Raw genomic sequence first — 21805 nt, forward strand, 5'->3', positions numbered from 1 at the left:
TACAATTACATTCATACATTACTGTCTATATAATGATGTCACTGATTACCTGTCGTCCTCGTTTTCCTGGAAATCCTGGTAAGCCAGTCAGTCCTACGGGGCCATCCAACCCTGGGTAACCCATCAGTCCCACGAGACCAGGTGAACCAATATGCCCCTGGAACAGATAACGTCACTCAATCTCAAATTTACAGACTTATCACGAGCACCATATCACTATTAATGCCAGGTTTCTACATCCTATTGAAATCTCTAAAGAGTTGCATTCCTGCAGACTTTTTGCTTTTTCCAACACCCAATTACGGATCAGTAAGGTTTGTAAGTTGCGCATTGAAATATTTAGACACTTAAAAGGTAATACAGTACTGTTGCTGCTGACATTTTCGGGCAAACACCGGTGCATAATATCAAGTAATGATGGAGATATTTTTACTATTGCCTTCTCTCTCCTTTTTATATGCAGTAGTGGTAACCAATTTGCAATAATTTGGTGATGCTGAAGGTACTCAGCTGTTTCCCTATGCCAAGCTGCATCATCATCATCACACAGTTAATCACAGTGGAAAGTGCTCTTAATTGTTATGCTGCTGCTGCTGCAGTCTCTCTCTGAACCACTCATTTGGTTGAGCTGATGTGATACTCACTTCGATGCCAGGAGCTCCACTCAGCCCTCTTGCTCCTTTATTTCCTGCTGCGCCCTGGATAAACACACACATGAAAAAGAAAACATACATGGGCATTCACAAAAACACACAAGGTTATATATCTCACTCGCCTCCCATTGTTGAGCGGAAATATTAAAGACCGTGTCTAATATGAGTCTCATGGAGAACCCAAGTTCGGGACTGTTTCTATACTTTACTCCAGAAAAATATACACAACTGTTAACTGTATATTTAACACCTCAAATGGTATTTGGTTAAATCACATTGAGTGAAATATGGCATAACACTAACACAGGAAACCTTCACTGCTTTATGTTTTTAATAAAAGCACATTCTAGAGTATATTGTCATGCTTAATAATATAAACTTTATAAACTTGTACAATACATATGAAATACCTCTTGAAACCATCCTTTTGCTTTTCATATTTCTCTCTGGGCCCTGACACAGTGAGTTATGTACAGTATGAACAGGCCTAGAAAGATACCCCCCATGGGATGCTTGAACAAAGCCGGAAATTTGAAACAGAAATACAGCAAATCCTAAACATATCCAGTGTTTCCTAGCAGACTGTTAAGCTTCGTATGTTTCTAAGCAGGGTCTATATATGTTGCATGTGACAACATTGCTCAAACTCAGTTCAAACTCAGGCCAAGTTGAATGAATGAACAGAAATACCCCCATATTATTAGATCTGGTTATATAATCACTCTTACACACAAGTTGTTTCACATGTGGAAGTAAGTCAGTGGTATTTGGAAACCTTTGAACACTTCACTACTAAAAAGGCTATGTGGAACTTGATCAATGAGGCTTTAAGTTGTTTCACAGTGAAAATGAAGTTGTAATCAGAAGGCCAGTGACAAGGTTGAAGAAGAAAGCAAATATCTTTCAGTTCAGGAAAGCCTGTTTTACCAAATGATATCTGCTTTGATGCCAGCTGCCCAAATGTTAGGGTGTTTTTGCAAGCTATTTAAGGATCGAAGAACAAAAGCAAGATATCTAAGATAGACGTCAGTAAAAGGAAAAGGACAACTTAGATGCGTAGAATCATGCATTCACGGTAGCCACCTGGTTTCTAATACTAGGAGCTAAGCTGAAATTCCTGTTTTTTCTCCTTTACTAAAATTCCACCACAGCTGCGATGAAATCATCAATCACAGAGGTCACAAAGTGGTTGTACTAGCATGCTTATTTGGTAACAGGTGAAAAATATGTCTCTGGTTTGTCTTTCATTCTGGCAGCAAACACAAAGATTTTTCACCCAACCGTACTGGCAGTGGCTGAACAAGGCAGTGTTAATAGATTTATTGGCTTTGTTTAGAGTAAGACCTCTATTCAGTTCAAAAAGAGCAGCCTGGCAGTAGAAACATCCTGATGCTGAAACCATCCATCTTATTTGCAGGGAGGAGACCAAGTTTAATGACTTATCACACTCTTGACTTTACACATGGGTGGAACAATGTACGTAGATCCATGTATGTTTGCTTTTCTTGCTATGGGGTTATTCTTGGACTCACCAGAGATCCTATTCCTCCTTTTGGGCCTGATTCTCCAGGAAAGCCTGGTGATCCCTGAACAAAGACAAACACAAACAATAATACTAACATGTTATATGAATCCATACTATGTTTACATGATAAACTGTGGAAATAATGCCATTAAATGGTTACATTTTTCAGGAAAACAACATTATTGGGGATGACGAAACTTTTCAAATTACATAATAGAATTAATGGAATTACACTTTATTGTCTGTCCATTTTGGGGGTCCAAGGGACCATTGCCCCCCCTCCCGTGTTGTGAATGAGAGTAGATGAAGAAAACAATGTGTAAAATGCCACGCCACGCACAAGCTTTGATGCTCGCAGTACTACTGTGTGGAGATGGCCAGGTTTAAGTGCAACCAATGAAAATGTTTAGTCGCACTTGACAGATTTTTTTGTCAAGCTCTGTGTACTACAGACATTTACTGACTTACTGGTGGGCCTTGGGGTCCAACAGCTCCGCGAGATCCAATGGTACCAACATGGCCCTGAAACACATTTTAATACATAATTAGAGTTTTCTCTCTGTTTCTCAACCTTTATCAGTGCTATGATAGTTAGGAGACCTGACATGTACACGTCATACTCCCATGTCTTTACTAAAGGAAGAACATCATGTCCAAAGCAATGTTACAATATGTTTATTCTCATGTGTACCATTTCCACATACAGTAAAATAAATAAACTTAATTACACATTCCACAGCATAAAACAATACACATTAGTTTCTAAGCCAAGTTTAATGTCATGACAGGTGGCTCTCACTTAACAGGATCAATAAATTCTGCACTTTAATAACCTATTGGGGTATTCAGTGGAAGTCTGGGGAATGATGACACAACTGCCAAACTAGCTATTAGTTTTTATGACTATGAACCTAGGTTGGATCTGGATCATCTCTAGTGCTTCTTCGCAACACTGTACTTCCAGCAGTTACACAATTGTTACCCAACAGTTTGGGCCATAGTATGAGATACTGATACATAATGACTAAAATGTGTCCTAGGAACAATGCGTTAAAAATAACTCTACAGTCATTCAGCATACAAGTAGGATACTGTAAAAGTCACTCTATATTAGTGGACTTTAAGCAAGGACTTGAGAGGGTCAGGCACGATTTTACAGTTTCGAAAAAGGATGATACGAGACCAACTGCATCCTTTGTAACTTTCTTATATAATAATATAATAATCTTCTTAATAAGAATATATTGAGGAACACAGGGATAACCCATAAGGATAAAAAGACAACAAAACAGTGTATTGTTATCATCAGCTAAATCAAATAGATTTTTTTCTATTTGCCTGTTTAAAATGTTGTAGCTACAGACCATGTTTGTAGATCCAATAACAGCCGAACCCACATACCAACTGGCTTGCACTGTGAATGTGTGCATGTGAACTTTTTGAGAGCAAGGACTCCTAAACCTGAGAGCCATGAAGCGACAGAAACACCAGATTTCCGCAGTCTTATTGCTGGGAATGTGGTAATCCTCTCCAACATGTGTGGTCTGCCCTTACAGTACCTGAGAGGAGCTGTGGTTAAAGGAGCCAAAAGAGTATGAACAACAATCAAGTAGACGGGCACACGTAGTGGTGACCGCGTGATATGTCTGATGTTGATTTGATGATTTTCTCTATACCTGATATCCTTCATCCCCTGGCTCTCCGCGCTCTCCTCGTTCTCCTGGGGGCCCCTGGGTAGACACAGACGCGCACACATGAACACACATACTGTACGCGCGTGCCTTCATTTATACCCACAAAGCCTCGATTGAGCTGGGCAGCTACTTAAAAACACTGAGTCCCTTCTCAGGCCAACACATGAAACATATTGTATAGATGTGACCTATGAGTCTGGATCTTTACTAGAGTCAAATGAAAAGGCGTAATTTCACCTTGAACCATACTTTCAGCCAATCTTGGTCGGGGCTGCAGCAAGACACAAGCTACCATTGTATTGCTCATGCTATGTACCGCAATACTGTGCCAACTTGATAATCCAATACCACTCATATCCTAGGTTGCTATCTAGACTTCCAGTAACCCTAATTGTTAATGCTATAATGTAGGCTTGTCTCAGTGGTCACGTCCAGTGCTGAGAAATGTTTTTCAAAGTGCAAAAGAGTCATGGTACTGTATAACTGTGAGCTTTCCCAAGCTGCTAAGACTCTTTGATATGTCCTGATCCTCTTTTGATATTAGTCTAAGAATGACTTTGTTTTCTTGGGTGCAGAATCCTTGAGGTAACTTAGGGTGAGTAATAGCCCTCCACTGAAACTCTTGCCCTTGTCAAAGGCACAAATGTTTTATATAAATGCAGAGTAATGAAGCCTGTTTGAGTTTTAACTATAGAACATTATGGGTGAATATAAGAACACAAACAAAGCTAAGCTTAAGCTTTACCCTGAACTGTAAATACCCTTATTAAACATTTTACTAACTAAAAGATCTGAGCCACACAGGTTGATAATCGGGGTCCGTATGCATGACAGCTTTAAGAACAGAAACACTGATACATTATTGTCAATCCGGTGGGACACGAATGTGTGTACTTGGTGTTAAAATCGGGAGTTGATCAGGATTAGCTTTTACTTACAGTGTCAATCCGGTATTTAAATTACTTGGACTAAACAGAGCGAGAAGTGTTAGGGATCAGAAAGGAGAGTTTAAAGGAAAGCAAGACCTACTGGTTCACCTAAGGGCCCTTGGAGTCCTGGGGTCTTATTGTCCTCGCCTGGATAACCCTGGAATGTAGCAAACAAACACACATAATCACACATGCACACTTGCAGACATAAGATTTTGCAACCGGAAAGCACACTGAAGTACATTTAACCTACAACACTGACATAATTCAATTTCAAACACTAGTTCAGGTATCATATTACCTTTTCACCTTTAGGCCCTGGTGGTCCAATGGGCCCAGGCTTGCCAGGGTGACCCTTAAAAAAAAAGAAGGCTGATTATTGTAGCTAACAACTGCGCCATACTTCTACTGGCTACAGCATGTTTCTTGGAGAAACATGAAATCCACTGTCAGCATATTAATCACAACTGTTTAATATAAACACAACTCTTTGTAGAGGAGCGTCTACATTCTGTCACTGCAGGATTTAGAAATCACTCAGCAACCTGAGTCAAGTGCGTCGGAATCTGAGAGCCTTCATACACACCCATACACATTGATGAAGAGGGACAAAATGAACTTGAGGTACCCTGTTCAAGTTATGCAAGCTAAACCAACTGATGTTGGCATTGACCAGGCTGTGGAGTTGGGGTTTCACAGAACAGTCCACTAGTCGACACTGTGCATTGTTGTAGACTTATCGTTCATCTGTGGTTTTAGCAGGGTGCAGAAATAAAGCGATGGCAATGCATTACAGCAGATATGCAGCTGGGGTCGCTGGGGGTAGTTGTTGTTGACAAGTCATAGTTGTCATTCATGACTTTAACACTGTGCAGTGTGGGGCGCTAAAGCAGCAGACATGCGGCTAGAGCAAGAAGCAGAAAGAAACGTGATTGCTCATCCCAATGGTTGACTACAATCAACAGAGTGGAACAGTGTACGTTGTTACTGCAGTCAAACGTTATCTCCTGTTGGGGGTTTAATCCAATCAGATCGCAGGTCATTTGTAAACAGCCTCTCAGGAAAACAGTATACTGCTCTGCTGGGTGGCTTACATTATTGATAGATTTGATAAATAAACGTAACTAGTAACTAGTCTAACGAATGCTTCGAAGCTTCGAAGCCTTGACCGTTGCCATGGTAGTCGACCTCAAATCAGTGTTCTATTGTTCGTTTTTTGCCTTTTTTATATGTAAGTATGTAATAATAATGTATTAATCCCCAAATAGTACATGAAATAAGGAATAATCCCACAACATTATTCATTATTCATATTCAACATTAATTATTATTAGTTATTCTCAGACAGATATCACTGTTAGTTATGTGTAGAGGTGTGTGTGCGTACAGTAGTGCGACAGCGTCACTGCCCCGAAGCTTCGAATACCTTCGAATGTTTCTCAGCGAAGCTTCAAAGCCCAAAAAATGGTAATCGGGACAGCCCTACTAGTAACTAAAGCTGTAAAATATGTAATATGTATAGAAATATAAAGTGGAGTAAAAAGTACAATATTTGCGTAAAAGTGTAAAGTAGCATAAAATGGAAATATTAAGTTAAGTACAACATCGAAATAGTACTTAAGTACAGTACTTGAGTAAATGTACTTAGTTACATTCCACCACTGAAAATCAGAATTCATGCTGTTAGTTAAAAATATGTAAATAATAACTATTGACAACTAAGGGGCGGCAAGCATTCTTGAAGTTCCAGCAACTACTGTGAGTCTGAGAAACATGCGGTGCAAACCATGGTCTACACAAAGAAACCTTCACTGTACTTCAGTGGGTTGTGTTTTTCTGAAGGAAGCGCCATCTCATGGTGACACCATGCAATTGAATGAATGAGCGTGTTTACAGTGGAATCTAATCCCTGTCAGGACACCGTAGAAGGTGGGGGAGGGGACTGAAAGCAGCTGGAAGTTGGCTGGGAATTAGCTGGGAACTAGCTGGCAATCGGCTGGAAGTCGGTTGGGAGGGGAAATTCTAGGTGGCTGTATCTATACATCACCTATCCCCAAGTGGGTACCGCTTACATTAGTTAACCTTTTACTGGTTATATTTGAGATGTTTTTGATGAGAATTGATCATTGTTATTGGGTGATTCATCAACCACTCAACTTTTTTGGAAGTAGTTGATGTCTACTAAAATGCAGTCGTGAATGCCCTACTGTAGAGTTGCCAGGAAAAATGTGCTTGTTGTTGATCAATTCCACCTCAAGTCTTTGCTCTTGTGGTTATTATATTTGTATATTTGTATAATTAACAGTAAAGAGTAATGGGAAATATAAGAATGGCAGGGATGATGTGTCCTCCACCAGACTCAAACCCAGGATATCTTCAGCACATGCTAGGCTTACGGCACAAGGCTACCGGAGGAGGTGAGTAAGCTTGATTGAAAACAGCTATGTTGAGTTGAGATCTGTATCTTAAGCATGAAGTTCTTTGAAACAGGATTAAGTTTGATGGATAAACCTTGAACAGCTACTTTGAATTACTGACTACAATGAATGTAAGCATAGTGAGATGTACTGAGCCAAAACTTAGACCTGTCAGGGTTTACTAAACAATCCAGTAAGAACTGTGCTGTGTGTATGTGTACATTGGGCTTTTTAAAGGTAGGAGAAACTCACTGTGTATCCTGCCAGTCCTGGTTGCCCTTCTATCCCCATGACTCCAGGTCGACCCTGGAAGCAATGCAGAAAATCCACACAAAATAAGACAGTGTTTGTTTTGCTTTTTTTGTTTTGCTGGTTCAGCTAAATATAATATTGGCCTCAAACAGACACAAATGCGAGCTGAATCCTGTGCCCGGAGTTGTTTTATGACGGGGATATAAATCTTTTCTACACAGCTATCACAACATGGTCTTAGTGGTTCTACTGGGAAGGGAGCTGCCTTTCCTTGTAAAGAAGAAAAGACTGGATGCCTTCCTCTTGGCTTTTTCCTGTCTTTTCTTGCTCTCTCTCATGCCTGGAACAAAGAAAAGCATTTGATGCTTTGCTTTTAAAAGGGAAAATTCTGCACCTTTTATGTGGATGTCCAATCAGTTTAGATGGTAAATGTAGCCGATTGAACCAATAAATTCCTCAGTGAGTGCTGCATTGACCCTGAAAGCTGAGTTCGCTGCTGCAAAATCTGTTGTTCATCCTGCATCCAGCGCCGTCATTTGACAGTGAGGTTGTATGCAAGGAAGAACTACAGGCTGCTATTTCAGCTTGGATTTCTCTGGGTAGCCAGAGGATGTGCTCTAGATGCCCCTCAAAAACAGAACTCCCTTGTTCCCTTGTGAGAAAGTGATCGCAGTAGAGAAAACTTTAAGTTTAGCAGTGAAGATATCAAGTGAATATACAGTAGAGTTTGCAGTTTGTGCACAAATAAATGCTGCAGCTCCTCAAGACCAACAGAAGTTTCCTGTGTCTTGTTTCTCAACGCTGGACAGAAGCTCGACTCAACACTGATTGGACATCCACATAAAAGGTGCCAAATTTTCCCTATAACTTCAAATTTCAAACAAAGTTTGTCTGAAGCCACAGCATCATTCACACATTCACTATTCCCTGTACATTACATTATACATAAATGGAGGAATTTATATTTTATTGTTTCATGATGGCGCCGCCTAGTTTTGTATTAATTCGACGGCAGCCTGCTACACGACACAAGAGCCACAAACTTTGAACAACAACCCACATTAGCTTTCCTGATAAAGTCTCCTCCTTATTCAACTTAAAAACACGGACACACGTCTTGTCCTGCACCTTGTTGAACGAGTGACCAAACAAACATTCACCGGGAAAAGTGCACTGCTAATGTCCGTTTGCAGGCTAAATAGCTAATTAGTTGCTAAGCTGAGACGAAAAGGACCATTTCTGGTATTTCCCAAAAACCTGAACCAAAAACAAAACATGTTTCGTGAAGTCACAGTGACCTTGTGCCAAATTTGAAGAAACTGTCTCAAAGCATTGCTGAGATATTGTGTTCACGAGAATGGGACAGATGTGAGGTCAAACTGATCTTTGACCATGACATTTTAAAAAGTTCACCCTTGAGTCCAAGTGAATGTTTCTGCCAAATTTGAAGAAATTCCCTCAGGGCATTCCTGAGATATCGCGTTCACGATAATGGGACTGACGGACGGACAAACCGAAAACCTAATTCAGTTTGATTCTGAGACAGGATTAAGTGAGAGGAAAGAAAGGAAGAATGGGAACTAACTGGTGTGCCTCGAGTTCCCCTGGCGCCTTTCAACCCCGCCTCGCCTGGCTGTCCGATTTCTCCACGTGTGCCGATCTCACCAACAAGACCCGGAGGACCTCTCTCTCCCTGGAAAGAGACAGAATGTCATTGGGGGATGAGAAACAGCAACACTGACAAATAGCCACTATGGTGACTATCCTTTACATTCAAAGTCAGCATTTAACCTCTTTAGATAGCAGGAAGCATCAATTCTGTTGTATTGTCTTTCAGCAAGAAAACAAATCCATAGCTCTAAGGGCTATTTGTCATTAAATCTGGTTGCAGTTACTTGTTTTCTACTCAAATTGATTCAAATACTCAGAACTCCAGTCAGCATCGTTACATCTGACCCAAAGGATTGCTCAGGCAGCTGTAACAAGATGACTCAGTAGTTCTCTGGAACCACTTGAACGCCACAGGGCCTTGGATTGTGTCCTCTCACTTCCTGCCGTTTCACTGTGGGGAAACACACCGTAGAGGAAAAATGGTGGTGAACAAGGTCCTTACCTTCTTTCCGTTTCGTCCTCTGTTCCCTGGGGACCCTAGTTTTCCTTCGAGCCCCTGTAGCAGGAGACCAATTAAATGATTACCACAGACATTCAAAATGTACTTTATAATCAGAGGCATTGATAACGGCGCCTGACGACTTATAAACACCAACCTGCGGATCCTGATACTACAGCCAGCAGGCAATTTTCTGTGCAGAGGTTAATAGCTTGTAGTCCACAATGCCATTCAAAAGTTTTACCAGATATGCCAGTTTACATAAGTGTAAACTGGGCAATTCTGCCTTCTCACAGAGCTTTTTATGTGCGCTCTGAAGCTTACTTCCTTCCTGACACCTGTGACCTTCCTGCTCCTAAACACCTATAGATAAATCTTGATCTGGATCGCAAAAATAAAACAAACACTTAGAGGAGACTTTGACTGACATCTATCATGAAGTGCTAAACATCCACAGTCTATGACATTGCACCTTTTTACTACCCCAGTAGAAAAAAGGCTTTGTTGAAGAGAAGGCTGACCCCTACTGGGATACGAGGGCATTATTTGGTTAGGAGCACTTTTGTAAACTTCTCCGTCAGTTGCAGGCAATTAAAATTCTAAGGGTGTGATTTATTTTGACACGTCTCTTCAGCTGTATTCTCATTATCTATCAATCTCTTGTCGGCTCTAACATAAATAACCACAGTAAAAAAAAACAGAGGAAGCAGTTCTACAACAAACTGAATCTACCACAATTCTTCATTCTTCATTATTCAGATCTGTGTGCAAGTGTGTCTTTTCTGAGTCAATCAGAATGTCAATACAGCCCCCCAAAGTTGTTTTTATTAAAATTGTTGTATCTGGCAGTTTGGAAACATAAAATAAACTTACACGAAAGCCCTGTTTCCCAGGCCCTCCGGGTGGTCCTAGAGGCCCAGGGTCTCCTTCTATTCCTTTGTCCCCTGGCTCTCCGATTGGCCCACGCTCACCAGGCTCACCCTGACGGTGTGACAGACGCAAAGAAAGAGAGGCAGACAATCAGGGAAAACAGTGTGAAAGCCAGTTCAGTTATAATTTAGTATGTTTCATATTACCAACAGAGAGAGGTCAATAGGTCAGACAACATGTGGTGTTCAGAAGCTGACAAAGGGCTTTAGAGGAATGATTTTTATTTTCATTTCTTTTATTACACTTTATATTCCATTCAAATCTAGAGCGAAATTGAGTGGATTGGTGTTCTTAGTGCATTGTGGTAATATAGTCCGTAAATGACTTGAATTAACTTTTGTAAATCCTCAACTATTCTCTTTGATGATCTAAAGCAAGCAGGGTCTACTGAAAACTCCCTGTTATTGTTGTCATATGGAGAACCCCACTAGACACAAATCCAGAACTCATTTTGTCTAAAGGCTTGATGTTGTTAGAAAGGAATCAAGTTAAGTTAACAAAAACAAGATCTTGTTATGTTTACCTTGGCTCCATCTTTTCCTTGAGGACCGTCTTCACCAGCGGGACCAGGAAGACCCTACAAACACACCACCATTTTTATTACAAAACCTCTTCATTGTTGTAAAAAGTGACAAATCAACTGTGAGAACTGTCAAATTGTTATTTCCTCTGTGATGGCAGATAGTTTTGGTTTTGTGTCCAGGTTTTGAGATAGACAGTGTTTCTGGAAAGAGCTGTTGCTGTTGATGTTAACATCTCAAATCCTGGAACAATAAAAGTAAGACCATCTGCACAGCTAGATATCACTGAAGGTACAAAACATTGTTTTCATATAATTTGGGTAAACCAACTCATTACACTGTAGATGATCAATGTATGCAGAGTCATAATGAGGTATTGTGTAAGATTTAGGGAGTAACTAACTTAACAGCAGGCTGAAAAGCAGTCTTTCACTGCCCTCTCTGGTTGAACGTTTCAAGGCAGTTTCACTTCTGATTACAGCCAGTTTCACTGGTGGGAGTGGTCAGAAGCGTGCTGCGTTGCTGTTTTCAAAAACATGTTTTGCTGCTGCCCCCGTCCACAGCAGTACATTACTTTGCTCCCGTGCTGGCATGCTGACCGCCATCTGCTGTAGGTAATACACTGACTATGGATAAGTACCTCATACAACCCCACTTCAAAAAAATCAGAACTGTCCCTTTAAAGGAACAGTGTGTAACATCTGGCATCATCTAGTGGTGAGGTTGCAGATTGCCACCTCTCCAAGCATGTACGAGAACTACGGTGGCTGACGTGAAAATGCAAATGGTCCTATCTAGAGCTGTTTTAAGAGTAGTGTAGGTCATTTGGAGAATAGCAGAGCCAGTGCGTAGAGTGGGTGTGTACGTGGGGAAGTGTGCGGTGAAGCAAGAGAGAGAGAGAGAGTGGCGGCGAATGTGTGTGATGTTGTGAGCAAACAAGTGAGCTGGTAGAGCAGAAGACAGAGTTAGTTTAGCTTTGAGAATATCAAGTGAATGTTCAGTGGAAAATGCAGTTTTTGCAGAAATAAATGCTGCAGCTCATCAAGACCAACAGAGGTTTCCTGTGTCTTGTTTCCCGGCGGCTGAGTGGAGTGACGGGGGTTAACTACGGAGTGAGTAACGTTATATCGACTCCGGCCCAAGCAGGAAAAGTTAACACAGTTATTTTTCCGTTCAGGGCTACCGGCTTCGTGAAGAAGACTCACTCCATATGTAGATATAAACGGCTCATTCTAAGGTAACGAAAACACAGCGATACTTATTTTTCAGGTAAGAAAACATACTTTTAATATTATATTACATTTTGGCCAATAGATTCCCCTAAATGTTACACACTGTTCCTTTAATGTGAGAACCACAGGAGGTCAGCACAAAACAAAAATTGAAAGGGTAGTTAAGTTACTCTTTAAGGTAAAAGGAAACAACCACGTAACCTTGTCTGTTTGAGCAACCTTGTTAAAGAATGTTGAATCTAATTCTGTGGACAGAACAGTTCAGATGAGACAGGCAGTCCGAGTGCTATTTTTATAATCCATCAGACAAAAACAATTCCATCGCTCTGCTTTTCTTCGGGCCGGGGGATTAGACGTCGTCGTCAAAATGAGGGGGAGTAAATATACGACCGGGTTAGATTTACCCAAACACAAGGAAGGAAGGGATTAGTGGGATGTTTGCAGTTACTCACTCTCATTCCCTCCTGTCCCTGCTCCCCTTCAGCTCCTGGAGGCCCAATCTCACCCTGCAGGGATACAAAACACAACGACGGGGCTGTCTGGAGGTCAAAACACACTCAAATGTGCATGCACACTCCCGGACTTACACCAACCACTGATACTTGAAGCTGAGACAGTGGTGAACTTGACAATGACCTGTTGTTTCAGGCTACAGTTATGTCAAGGTCAAGGTTTTTCACATTGCTGGAGGGTGGTAGGAACTGAAGCTTCACATAATTCACAAATGTTTTCTATGCAAGGGTGGGAGGGGAGGTTGCAAAAGATATGGCAGGGTCGCACTGACCTTTGACCCCGGCTCTCCGATGGCACCTGGTTCCCCCTCTGCACCAGACCCACCCTATAATGATGAGCAACAAAGGGCATGAGTCATGTTTAATTTGTACTGTATACATAGGAATGTCAACACCATAAAAACCCTGAATAATTAATTGATAAATAGTAATGCAAATGTAATGAAAAGTACTTCAGGTCCTTGCTCTCCATCAGGTCCAGCCTCTCCAGAAGGTCCTTTGGGTCCCTGCAAGAAAATAAGCCATCATAAGATGCCTTAAGGACACTTAAGCTTAATGATACAATAATATCATCATTGGACTTCCTAGATACAGTAAATTGTGGATTAAAACACCAGTAGAGCATAAAATACAAGTCTATCACATAATGGCAAAACAAACTCATACAGTTGAATGTTTAATCTGTAGAGTAGGTAAAGCTGAGAACTGAGAATGCCTGGAGTCAAACTGAAGACCAGCCAAAGGCAAGATGGTAAATGGTAAATGGACTTGGACTTATATAGCGCTTTTCTAGTCTTCCGACCACTCAAAGCGCTTTACACTACATGTCAGTATTCACCCATTCACACACACATTCATACACTGATGGCAGAGGCTACTAAGGTGCCAACTTTGCCCATCAGGATTTAATCTAAATACTCATTCACACACCGATGGCTATGCCTCCGGGAGCAATTTGGGGTTAAGTGTCTTGCTCAAGGACACATCGACATGTGACCCGGAGCAGCCGGGGATCGAACCACCGACCTTCCGATTGGTGGACAACCTGCTCTACCCTCTGAGCCACAGCCGCCCTGAGACCCATAACATAAACCAGTGCCTCTAGTGTTATTGGAACCTCCTACCCTAATAAATATTTGTATCTGATTGTTTTGACATTCTTGATATCCCTGAGGGGTCGGCTGATTTCCAGGAAAATTAAGAACTTGAAGGCTAATCCAAGAGGGGAAGCGCAAGGTATGGGGCTTAAAGGAGCGAGGAACGCAGAGAGAGAGAAAGCCATAAATAAAGACACATCTAAATAGCTCTCTCAATTTTTCGTTTGAGCAACATCAGGGAAGTGTTTATCAAATAAATCCTACCCTGACAGCTTCTTTCTCACGAAATAAGAATAATGGTTCATTATAGATTCCATGTTTTTTTTGCAGTTCCCTGAAAAAAACACATCAGTGCCAGAAGACAGCATACTTACTGGCTCACCGTGGGGTCCCGTCTCCCCGGTGCTGCCTGGATTACCTGGTTTACCCTGAAAACACACACACACAGTCATAAGCTAAATGTAGTTTCAGTCATTCATTTGTGTAATCACAGAAAACAAGCATGAGAAAGCTTGGCTTTGGCTGCAGACCTCTTCTCATCATTATCATCATCATCATCATTAACAACGTAACCACAAACATGAGGACTGAGTCTAATATTTCAGTGTTGCCTAATGCCTACAGACAGGACACAGGAGCTCTTTGATGCAATACAAACGGATTGGCTTTCCTGCAATGTCACATCTCTTTGTAGTCCAAACATTGTGTTGCCAAGTTTAGACAAGACACCCTAATTTGAAACAGTGTTTAGTCCAACATTGACAGAGGACGGCATTACTTTTGCGTGCGAGAGAGCTGCAAAGCAAAGCTCTGAGATGAATGTGCCAAAGTTTGATGAGATAGCAGTGAATTCAGTAGCATCAACCATAAGCTGCAGAATGAATTGGTTTGCAACCAAACTTTTTCCCTTGGAGGGCCAAAACTGAAATTTAAACACTTATTGTTTTGCATTGTATTGTTACGATACAAAATTGGTACTAGGATCCCAAGCTCCCTTAATTGAAATGCCTTTTGTCTGTGTGCGACTGTGTCTACCTCTCTATTTTTTTCTTACCTCACTTGTGCCAAACGGACTTCCTGCACAAAGTGCCCCTCTGCCCGCCTCAGATTATGAAAAATGAATAATAACTAGGGATCCTACATATTTAATGAGCATTTTACATCACAAAAATGTCGTAATTATTCATATTTTTTCCGCTAGAAACATCTGGCGGGCCAAATCAAACCTTATAACTTCTGGCAGGCGTGGTTTACAAACTACACTGTGAAACACTACATCCTAACACATGATAATTAACAATCAAATAACTTTGTTATAAGTGTTATTAACTAAGTGGATATGACTCAAAAGAAAAAAAAAATATCTTAAATTTCTCAAGCTGTGTAAATAAGATCTTTAAAGAGTGAAGTTGAATCATGGAACAAAAGGGGAAATAAAAGAGCAGGAAAAACATTGACATGTTCTCACAGCTCACATTATATAAAGAACCAGTGAGAGTAATTGTGCTGAAAGTGATTTGTATGATGATTTTAGGGAAACAAGAAGATTTATGGAAACTACAGTATAATACAGCGCTTTGTGACAACAACCACTGACAACTGCATTAACTACAAAATTAAATCCAGCATTGAACTTAATGGGCTCTGACATCACAGATAACAACATGATTCTTAACATAGAACATAGAAATGGGGAGGAATTATGCAGGATAGATTTTGAGGGAGATTTTATCAGACACAAGATGGCGCTACGAGTCCAGAGGTGGAAACAGGAATGCTGCCCCCCCCTCTACTGTATCTCATACAGTATGTTTGTCAAAGCAGTGAGGTTGATGATAGTAGGCAAGTTCCCAGGAGGGGAAGATGTTCTTCATTTAACATCAAGCAACTTGAGGACAGGTCACAACTAGTCCCAAGTATGTGTGTGTCGTTATGTCCATGTGTGCATGTGCGGATGTCCAGATGTCTATATCTGAGGGCGAGAGCACAGGCCTGCACGCGTCTATGTGTGTATTTGTGTGTCTGTTAAGAATAATTACAACACAAACCACACTGAAATGTCAAATGTCAAGCCAACATATGTTTAGAGCAAGTGGAAAGCAGCTCATTTGTCAGTGGAAAATAACTCAAGCCAAACAACTGTGTCCAACACCTGCTGAGGATGCAGGTGATGGTGCTTTTCTCTGACCGGGGGTTGTCCTTTTGTAAATCCTTCCATAAATGGATGAAACAAACTGCACTACAAGAAACATACTGTGGATATAATGATCATCACTTCGCTATTAGACAGCCCAGTTGGATCTGCTTTTCAATCTGTTTTTGATCTGTTTTTGTTTGCATGTTTCTACCATCTGTGGAACATCGGTTATTTCATCCTTTCGCAGTAAAAAGCATGTAAATCTACCATCCATCTTTTTTTTTTATACTAAAACCGGCAAACTGGTGCTTCAGAGCTGCCAAAAGTCTGTATATTGTGTGGCATTAAAACAAGACGCTGTAGTCAGTGTTAGTTGTTTTCTTTGTGTGAGTGCCCTACATAGTATTCTTAGCTGCTGAATAGACAAATTCATCAGGGGTTGTTAAACTCTCATCCAAAGTGGAGCCTGACTAATAAAATCAGCTGGCTGATATCATAGACTATTATTGGCTAGATATATTGGTATCAACACACATGTAAGCGGTTAAGGAACAACACTTTGCAGCGCATAAATGCCAAATATGTTTGTGATCATTTAGAAACCGTTTTGGCATTACATTATTAGTCCACCAGAGAGCACTGACTTCAACTGTACAATGTCCAGCTCCATGCTGTCACAATTCTTTCAATAAAACCATAAAACAATTGTTCCAAGTGAATGGCTCATCTAAACTTAAAGCATTGTGAACAGTGCTAAAATCACACACACTTCATTCAATTATCATCAATCATTAGTTCTTAATTACAGAGGCAGGAAATGTGAGTCATTACAAATTGATGTCAGCACGTTAAATGAAAACCTCACACCCACCAGCTGAATAAGGGGGAATACATGCACATATGTTTTGATTATGAGCCTGGAAACACGGCTCAGTGTCTTCTTTTAACTATGACAACTTCCTCTTGGGTGACTTTATAGGTGCACACGCTTTAAGTTATAATTATATATATTACAGGTGAAAAGGAGGATGTGGAAATGTTTTACAAGTGTGTGTTGTCCGCTGTAGCCATAATGATGCTTCTTGCTAAAGCGAGGAGGATAATTAAAGCTCTGAAAGAGACATTGAGCAGTCAGCATTCAGTTAAACATTACTTACATTCTTCCCTGGAGGGCCTCTCGCTCCTGGACTGCCAGCCTTGCCCTTCACAAGAGAAATCATTATTTGAATGGTTAACATGCAGTTTCAATCAACCCAAATGATTTCTAATTTATTTTGAGAGAAATATATGCAGCGTATTAATCTTCCATGTCTGATTTATGATGATGCGATTTTATGTGTCTCTACACATTCCCCCTAAGGCCATCAAGAAAGAGCAGCAATATCAGTATCCTTGTTCTTTGTGGTTACATTTTATTTTTTGGGGAATTTTTCTTCACATTTGAATGATTCAGCACGACAAAAACATAAAGATGTTATGGCTCCGACATTAACTTGTTTTATGAAAACAGTTAATTGCTTTGTTAAGAGTGCAGATCCATAACAGTTTTACAGATTTTGATGTCAGTTGAACTGTCACCAGCTTATAAATTTGGCCCAAAACTAAACCGTTTTAACATAACGTTTTGTTTAAAGTACGATGATAAAAATGCTAGTTTAGTTTTTTGTTGTTTTATTGGGACGATTTAGCAGCATTGTCTGCGACAGACAGAAAATATGGCCAAATCAATCCTTCGATAATCCATTGTGAAATATAAACATTAATGTGACAAAAAAATTTTACACATGTGAAAATTATATTAGTATCACTTCTACATCGGTGACGACATATGTCAATTACAAATATCCTCTTCTATCAACTACACTCAACCTAAATGAACAGCACCTAAAAACACACATATACACACACACAAGCACACATATACAGTATATGCATGCACATGGCATGCCAACACATAGAATGGCTGTGCTGATATACTTGTACACTTTTAGAAAGTTGGAGATTGCACTTCAAATCCCTTTATTTAAAACACGGCATCACAGCTAAATCTGAAGCTGGGTTGCATTACACACAGCTAGATCAATTAAATACAGATTTGATGTTCATTCTGCTACTCCTCAGCAGATTCAGCTCAGGTTTCCTCTCTAGAAGCTGCCGGCGGTACATAATAACTGCATTTGGGTATAACCTGATACAGAGGAGAAAAGACAAAGGCCCACTTGGCAAATGAAAACTGATTAAAGGCTCATCAAGCTTTTACAGAAGGCCCGGGTTTATACTAGATGCGGTAATGTCTTTTCCATGAGGCGAATGTGCATCTTCAAAAGGGATGCACGTGTTGACTTAGAGATGCTTCGGGATGATGTCTTTTTTATGACAATGATTCTTTTCCTGGCTTCGGATGAATGAGGGTAAATATAGATTTCCTTTTCCTTTCTTAAGAGCTGAAGTTATCCAGAAATGTGTTGCACATAAAACATTTACAACATCATAACATTCAGCAGGTACCTTACAAGTAGAGTATAAACTTTATAGCATGTTATTGACTGCTCGTTTTCCTGTCTTTTCTCTGACATAAGTTGGTATAGGATGAAAGACAACTGTAAAGACATATTAATTTAAAGAAAACTTACTATGAATCCTGGCTCTCCTTTTTGTCCTATGTCACCCCTTTCACCCTGAAAAGAAAAAGTACATTTTTGAAAGGCAAATGAGGATGAAACGACATTTATCTCATCTTCACATGCAGTGTCGTGGTGATGTTTCACACCGGGTGGTGTGCATGTTTACCTTGGTGCCCTCAGGGCCTGCTTCTCCCAGTGGGCCATCTGGACCCCGGGGCCCCTATGCGACAGAAACATGAGACACACCTTTCATCACTCAACAAAGAATGAGCAGCACAGGAAAACATTTACCATCAAAGCATCATACATAAGTTGACATAGTTAGCTCTGAAATAAGGCCAACAACAAAGTAATTAGTCTGTATTCTTTAGCTACTTGGGGGGTTTTCCGCCCTGATGCCGCAGCCCACCACTCCCACAAACATTCCAGGGGTTTCCCAGCATTGTAGCACCACCACACAGGTAGGGTGACAGATAGAGATCTGTAAATACAACCAGAGACCCTCCCCCTTTTCTCTCCTGCCCGCTCTGTCAGGAGTTTTCCACTTTCAGCCTATCTGTCGTTTCCATCTCGTCTCACCTCTTTTTTTTTATCTCTACCTCTATCAGTTCCCTTTTTTGTCTGAGCCTCCGGCTTACAGTCAGACCCCCATCCCTCTCAGATCGCTCTGCTCCCTTTAAGCTTCCAGGCTGACAAACCCGGCTTTATCTTTCTCTCCCTTTGTTCCTTCCTACAGTTAATATCTCTCTCCAATCTTAATTTAAAGGCCATTTCGGCAACCATTTCTGCCAAGTGACCATTGCTACTGCAACTTGTGGTCCATCCTTGCCAGTGTTTCACTGATTCCTTTCAATTAGTTAACTGTAAGTAGTCGAGAAATGTATTAATAAAAAAAAAATCAATACCGTCATTAACATGTATTGTCCAGTTAGTCTGACCAGTAAGCAGGCAAGTTTTAACAATAAAAAATGTGTGTGTGTCAAAACTTCTAACTGCAGAAAGGCAGCCAATTCAAACAACAGCTTATCTACAAGTAATAATAACACACATTATTACACAATAGTTCTGGAGCAGGTGAGGTGCATTTCACTGTGAGTGATCATTAAAACGGGGAAGAGGAATCAGAGATAGATACATTAGATATGAGGGGAGCAACTCATAATTCAGAGGAGGCACTAACTGTTTTCCCACGATGACATAAAGCTTTAGATCTACGTGCCAACTGGGGCAGGTGCACACCAGATAATTCAGCTCCCAGGATATGACTTGTTCTTTTGTAGCTCAGAGGGTGAAATGATAAGAATGAGTGATAAGATCAGCAGCAGGTTCATTTTGCTTCCTTTTATGTTGCATTCTGAGGTTAAATCTCTTATCGACAAACCTCAGAGTTGAGAAAGGATTTGTGTTCATTTTTGGGATCTTTTCCAAAAATAAAAGCTAGCGGCGGGAAAATGTGACTCTGGTTCAAATGATCAGCTTTCGCAATTTTTAACAAGTCCATGACGATGACAATGGAAACGAACCACAGATGAGGAGGAGGGAGAATTTTAGGCTAACTATATCTTACCTCAGCAAGACAGGAAATGCAGCCACAGACTGACACATGTATGGATTACAGTAAACAACACAAGTCTGGCCTGTTAAGTACTGCCATATGTTTTGCTTGGCAAAATGAAAGGGAATTATGGATGAGTGATGAAGTGTGAGAGGTATTGTTTCAGTAGGTGTATCACTCAATAGGCTTGTTAGCGTTTCCTGCCCATTTTCTTGCATTCGCTGAAATGGACTCAATTTGAAAGCTATAGCCATGTGGCTCTGTTAGGCAGTCTGGCACTGGAAACTATCAGTTTAAGAAAGATATTTCAAGTAAATCAAAAGCAAAACTAAGAATTAAAAGTTAAAAAGAGGACCTTCCAGGATGTGCTGCTGCTTGACGTTGCCAACGTTAGAGCTCTGTACTATCACATCGTACTGACTCCTTCCAAAACAGTACAAAACCTTTGACTATCATGGATAATACCTGGCTGACACGCAGTCAGCATAATCAAGATAACATCTAAATATGAATGCACTGAAAATAAATATTCATAAATGTACATAGGCTACATTGCTTCTTGACCATGTATTTTGGCCAATGTTCATGAACTACAGTATATATCTGGGTAAAATACAATACTGTTACTGAGAATAAAATTATATTCTATTATTCAATACAAATTTGAATTGTGTATTTACATATCAGAAAATAAAGCAGAAATATTTTGTTTGTTTTACATTTTTACACAATAAGATCTAATAACTCTATACCATGGAGGCCCAAACTGTTAATGTGCACAAACTCAATCGATGGATTTAGGCTTACATGAACATAATAGGATTATTGTGATTTGCAGACTGACCGAGTTGGCCCAAGACCCATTTTGTCCCATCATTTGAGCTGCTCTTGAATAAAAACTATGTAATTTTGCTTCCTAAAGCAAAACACACAAACTGTGGTCTAGTCTCTGTGAGTTGCAACTAATTTAAGATGAATGTGTCCAGATGAAATCTCCTTTGTTTGCTCTGATCTGATGGACTTCAGCTGCTGCTAGATTTCAGTTGAAATTCTGTAAAGCTTTGAAGAAGCCTGAGCATAATTAAAAACATAAATCTATCTTTGCCTCATCACCTGAAGGTGTCATTCTCCTCTCAGCCACACGATGTCTCACCAGTATTACCAAACCATATCCATTAGACATTGCCATGAGATTCATTGGGCTTATGAAACTGTTGTAAATGCACCTTAAAAAAAATGAGCTCGGGCCAAGTGCAAGGACAAACACATGTCTTTTAATTGTTTTAACCTTTGGTTTATGGGAATGGAGCTGTGATGCGAAACAGACAACCAAGGGGTCTGGTAAGTGAAGTTTTCATGAGTTGTTCAGTTGAAGTAGGCTCACAAACACAACATACAAAGGATTAGTACGACTAATACTATAAAGGTAAAGACTGCTCTTACCCTCCTGCCCTTCGGCCCAGCGATGCCTGTACCACCCCTCAGCCCCTGTGGACCCTGTGACAAAAACAGGACAGACAAAGTGAGAATAAAGATTTGGAAATCATAGTAATTCAGGTAGGTTTTCATAGTGTTTCTTTGGCACAGTGCGGTTAGACAAACAGTGAGAATATTTAC

General features: G+C 40.4%; 1 protein-coding gene across 2 annotated transcripts in view; it reads right to left on the reverse strand.

Annotated features, from left to right (window-relative positions):
* col24a1 (collagen type XXIV alpha 1 chain) overlaps positions 1-21805 on the reverse strand; it is a 98837-nt gene that overhangs the window by 12280 nt on the left and 64752 nt on the right. For both annotated transcript variants that reach the window (XM_074634986.1, XM_074634987.1), the window contains exons 28-47: positions 21632-21685; positions 18800-18853; positions 18643-18687; positions 17167-17211; positions 14247-14300; positions 13228-13281; positions 13048-13101; positions 12716-12769; positions 11034-11087; positions 10454-10561; positions 9584-9637; positions 9056-9163; positions 7471-7524; positions 5103-5156; positions 4902-4958; positions 3855-3908; positions 2647-2700; positions 2186-2239; positions 645-698; positions 50-157 (exon numbers count right to left, since the gene is read on the reverse strand). In XM_074634986.1, the coding sequence (XP_074491087.1) occupies positions 50-157; positions 645-698; positions 2186-2239; positions 2647-2700; positions 3855-3908; positions 4902-4958; positions 5103-5156; positions 7471-7524; positions 9056-9163; positions 9584-9637; positions 10454-10561; positions 11034-11087; positions 12716-12769; positions 13048-13101; positions 13228-13281; positions 14247-14300; positions 17167-17211; positions 18643-18687; positions 18800-18853; positions 21632-21685 (1227 nt within the window). The remainder of the gene's footprint in view (positions 1-49; positions 158-644; positions 699-2185; positions 2240-2646; positions 2701-3854; positions 3909-4901; positions 4959-5102; positions 5157-7470; positions 7525-9055; positions 9164-9583; positions 9638-10453; positions 10562-11033; positions 11088-12715; positions 12770-13047; positions 13102-13227; positions 13282-14246; positions 14301-17166; positions 17212-18642; positions 18688-18799; positions 18854-21631; positions 21686-21805) is intronic.

Source organism: Sebastes fasciatus, chromosome 5 (genome assembly GCF_043250625.1).
Source record: "Sebastes fasciatus isolate fSebFas1 chromosome 5, fSebFas1.pri, whole genome shotgun sequence".
Taxonomy (NCBI): domain Eukaryota; kingdom Metazoa; phylum Chordata; class Actinopteri; order Perciformes; family Sebastidae; genus Sebastes; species Sebastes fasciatus.